This window comes from Arachis ipaensis, chromosome B3 (genome assembly GCF_059453495.1).
Source record: "Arachis ipaensis isolate K30076 ecotype BB chromosome B3, ASM5945349v1, whole genome shotgun sequence".
NCBI classification, from domain to species: domain Eukaryota; kingdom Viridiplantae; phylum Streptophyta; class Magnoliopsida; order Fabales; family Fabaceae; genus Arachis; species Arachis ipaensis.
In genome coordinates, this window is record NC_142438.1 from 145,746,975 (window position 1) to 145,751,743 (window position 4,769).

The window sequence follows — 4,769 nt, forward strand, 5'->3', positions numbered from 1 at the left end:
ATGTGTCGTTACTATAGGCATAAACAACACAAAATCTTATTCAATTAGATGGAATGGACTACACGAATCAAACGACACAATTACGTGCAGTAAAATTGTTGACACGTAAATCTCCTTTGACCACCTTGACCTCGTGTAGTTACTATAGGTATCTTCCATGAAAATTTAAGCAGAGAAAGCAGCACAGTAATAAGCCTATATAGCATTAGAATATATGGAATATAATAAGATAAAGTGAAGTTGGAGTGCAATCCTACGCTGGACTCCACAAACTAGCACTTCCTTCGAGTGAGGAACCTGTTTAGTCACACATTCTATCAGATTATCACAACAAACATTGTAGAAATATATAGAACATTTATTTAGTTTGTCTTCCTAAACTTACACAGCAATAATAGCTACAACATCAACAATGAAGTGAAATCCAAATGGGAGCATACAATTAATAATAATGAGAAATTCAAATAAGCTAACACCGCCATTGGATAATACATATCTCACTGTACAATGCACGCGCGCTATTTAACTAATCATAATTTTCCATGTCTCTAGAGAATCAAATCAAGATGAAATATCTTTCATGCAAGATGATGATGATACACACGCCATTCAAAACCATCATAAACCCATAAACAGAACAATGATCGGCCCAGAAACTACGGTTAGGATTGAAGATGATGAATGAGGAACTTCCCCAGCCACTTATTTTTGGTGGTGCCAGGCTTTGTGTGAGGTTTCACCAGTGCATGTATCATCTCTCAAAAATTCTAAAGCTTCAGGGTGAGATCCGGAGATGTTGATGCTTTTGGTTGAGCAGGTGCCATGGGAGAATAATTAGTATTGGATGTTTGAGCATGTACCATGTTAACACCGGCTTGCTGCCCGACCTGTCGGAAACTGCCTGGCCAAAATAGTCCAACATCTTCATCTTCCATGAATATTGGTGATCCGAAATGGTTCCTCTCAAATTTTGCACCAGCTCTCAAATCAGGAGCCCTCAATTGTGGCGTGGGTCTTTGGTGCATTGCAGAATGAGCTTCAATGCCAAGAGACCGGAAAGGTGAACCATGAAGAGGCAGAGATGCTAAGCTTGTATACCTCTCGGTGAACATGCCCATTCGCATTGCCCGCTTTGCCATTGTCCTCTCCCTTTTGTGAGCATTCTGGTGACCCCCAAGAGCCTGTGAGCTAAAGAACTTCCTCCTGCAGTAATTACAAGAGAACACCCTGGGAGTTGCTGACCCTGAAGCAAAAGCTTCCGGTCCCACTTCACTGCTAGCATCACTAGTACCCTTTAACTCGCCATCACTCGCATTGAAGTTGAGTGTCAAGTCAAGGGTAACGGAGCCGGGATCACCTTCGGCCTTTGTAAGATTTGTAAGACAGGAGGAAGCAGTGGTGCTTTCCTTGTTGAGTTCAGGGGATGTTTCTTGGAGCGATACGCTCGAAGCTACTTGGCTGCTGCCTTCTGAGTAATTTTCAGGTTCCAAGTTCAAATTTGGAGTCATCATGGTTATACTAACACCTAACTTCTTTCGGGGAAAGCAATTAAACAGAGTAAATTCCTCACCGAATCACTGTGGTTGTCTTACCATAATACTATCACCTGCAAATATGATGATAACTTGTATTATTTGCTACTCAAGGTAGATAATTCTGTTTATGGCTGTAAAATGGAACATAACATGAAATAATAAGTTAAGGAAACCACGTTCAGTCCAATCATTTACACACAAGCAACCAGTGCAAGGAGAAAATTGAGAAGTAATAAAATTGAAAAATCAGGACTAGATATGTGATTGTTAGTAGTTTGCAATATAAATACATAGCTATGCTCCTTTCAGTTGGACTATTTTATCATATTTTCATATCATTATCATCATCCTTTTAACTATGTAAAGCTCTTTTGATAAAACTTTCACAATAAAGTAGTGTGCTATGTAAGACTTAATGCCCAACTTGGGTCGTTGCAAAACTCAAAACAGCATAATGTACATACAAAACAGATGATAATTAGTTTCACTGCATTGACTCACATGTCCATGTATATGTACACAATGCATGCATATGTTCTAACATTACAGTATTTGACACACCAGATGATAATTAGTTCCATTTCAAGAAACTTTTTGTTCCCTCTAATTTATCTATTGTACTGTTGTATATTCCAACGCCTCTCTTTAGCAGGGGGAAAAAAAATACAAACTCAGCAATAACCGAAATATGAGCAGAAAATGTAAGGCTAAATTATTTTTCAAGAGAAAGATGTCAAAGTAACTTTTGGTCAGAGTCATTGTGCTAATAGAGAAATGCTTTGCGGAGAAATATGATTGTTCCTTATTGGAGGCCTTGTTTAACAAAAAGATTTGAAGAATTGTAGCAATGAATTGCTACCTTACCCACTTACCCTCTTCTAGCTACCCATCACCACCAGTTAGCTGAACACCCAACAACTCAAGAAACTGACAAATCGTCAGCCACTCTTGTTGCTAGTTAACTCTTTTCTTATGAATACCAATGCCAATCATCACTCCATCAAAAAATAAACACATAATTATCCTTATCCTTCTCACATCACTAATTATGTTAGAATAGTGTGCTGGAACCTACAGCTTTACACTGAGATAAAAAGCCTCATAGCAGGAAACTTTCAGGACAAAATTTATGATTATTTGAATCAGATTTGTTTATCTGAACAATCAAGAGGGAATTATCTCCAGAAATTGGACAGATTTTAACTCTCAGCAAATTATCATAGAAACACAAAACTATTCCAACATCACCCATGAGACTATAGCAACCAAGATAACCAAGGTTTGGGTTGGTCAGACAAGAGAATTAAGAAGAAGAAGAAGAAGGAGAAGTGGAAAATGGAAATTACGAGTTACTAAAATCACTAAACCATATAAAGAGATAAGGGATGTTACTAACACCAAATTGAAAGCTTTCAGTTCATACTTAAAACACAGATCTAATTTCTGATACTCACTTTAGTAGGCATAACCCTTCCCTTTTCTTTACGAAACTGATTATACACAATTACTCATACAATTCATAACAACAGTTTCAAAATTCAAATAAAAAAGAAAAACTCGCAAAATCCTCAACATGCCAAGAAGCAGGCACAACAAAAATTAGTTGGGCAAGCTGAGACTGGAGCTCCATGAGATCCCAAACCACGCAACTGAAAAAGCGGTGTGAAAAAAGGGGAAAACAGTGGGAAAAAACACAAAAACAGAAAGAGGAAAGCAAAGTAAGGAAGTAGCATGGAAGTCTTCAAATGCATGTAAGAACTAGAAAAGGAAAAATTAAGGGGGAAAAAAAAAATAAAGGGACATGATCAAAAACAAATCCTTAGGCGGTGATATAGGTTAAAAAAAAAAAGTACTTACTTACATATAGTACTGTACTCGAAAGAAGAAAAATAAAATCCTGTGCAGGTTGGTTGAGTGATATGCTACCAAGTACCAACTTTGAAGTTGGAAGAGAGAATCAGAAAGAACCAAGAAGACGAAAGGGTAGCAATAGCATGCTCCTTTTAGCATTCACCACCATAGTCCATAAAGGGATGAGTGAAAAACAACTAAAAGGAGATAAGATTACACACAGAGAGAGAGAGAGAGAGAGAGAGAGAGAGAGAGAAATGATGATGATGATGGAGGAAAGTCAGAGGAGTCAGATAACATGTACTGAGTTGAAGGCACTTGTTTTGTCGAATTTGAGGTTTCTATTTCCTACTAACCCTCCTAACTCCTAAGCCCCTATTATCAATTTATCAATTTATCAATTATCATCATCGCTTACATATAATTATCAATTCTATCATATATAATTACATAATAAACCTATTACGTGTATTTTTATTAGTTTTTTTATTTAAATAAAATAAAAAATTAATATTACTTGATTTTCTTAACTAATTTTTAAAACGTAGATCTTCTATTTTTAATAATATATAAATTGTTTTAGAATGGGACATTTTAAACTATATATTAATCATTACACTTTACAACAATTTATATTTTGAAGTACTTTTAAAAAATATACCTAAATCGTCCTAAGATATTGAGTTTTAAAAATAAGTAAATCGTCCTAAAGTGTGATGATTTACATATTTCACATCTAAAATACATTGGAATATAATGATTTATATACAAAAGTTAACTCTCACTAGCCTAGAGTGATTTATGTAAATATATTTTTAATAACTCATAACATATATTTTTAATAATCAATAAATCACTTTAAGCTAGTAAAATTTAACTTTTGCATATAAATTATCCTACCCCAATGTATTTTTTTAAGTGTAAAACGTATAAATTATCATATTTTGGAATGATTTACATTGATTTTGAAAACTCAATAACCTAGATGATTTATATGTATTTTTTAAGAATAATTCAAAGCATAAATTATTATAGGAGGATAACAATTAATATATAATTTAAAACACACAGTTTTAACACGATTTATATATTATTAGGAATAAAAAATTTATGGTTTAAAAATTAGTTTAAAAAAATCAAGTAATATTGATTTCTCTTTATTTTATTTAAATAAAAAAAAATTTATGATGTAAAATTATGATATTTTTAATTAATTTATAGTTAAAATTTCAACAAAAACATTTTTAAATATAAATAAAATATATTATAAAGTTGTGGAAGTATTTATTAAACAACATGCTTTTATTAATAAGTTTATTTTTAAGATTTAATTTAAATACAATAATTTATATTTTTTAATATATTAAATGAATATATAATTAA

General features: G+C 33.3%; 1 protein-coding gene across 5 annotated transcripts; it reads right to left on the bottom strand.

Annotated features, from left to right (window-relative positions):
* Nucleotides 1–337: 337 nt before the first annotated feature.
* On the bottom strand, nucleotides 338–3,804 carry LOC107632077 (zinc finger protein 4). 5 transcript variants are annotated; one of them, XM_088508221.1, is made up of 3 exons: nucleotides 3,393–3,733; nucleotides 2,990–3,184; nucleotides 338–1,606 (listed from the first exon to the last, which is right to left on the bottom strand). In XM_088508221.1, the coding sequence occupies exon 3, from the start codon at nucleotides 1,509–1,511 to the stop codon at nucleotides 768–770; it is 744 nt and encodes a 247-aa protein (XP_088364347.1). In that variant the 5' UTR covers nucleotides 1,512–1,606; nucleotides 2,990–3,184; nucleotides 3,393–3,733; the 3' UTR covers nucleotides 338–767. The 5 variants fall into 5 exon arrangements, with proteins under 5 accessions (XP_088364347.1, XP_088364346.1, XP_088364345.1 ...); XM_088508220.1 differs by having other exon boundaries at nucleotides 3,113–3,184; nucleotides 3,397–3,702; XM_088508219.1 differs by having other exon boundaries at nucleotides 3,113–3,184; nucleotides 3,393–3,654.
* Between the last annotated feature and the right edge of the window lie 965 nt (nucleotides 3,805–4,769).

Bases quoted from the DNA above. Each gene is read 5' to 3' on its own strand.
- LOC107632077 (XM_016335712.3), bottom strand. From the start codon at position 1,511: ATGATGACTCCAAATTTGAACTTGGAACCTGAAAATTACTCAGAAGGC.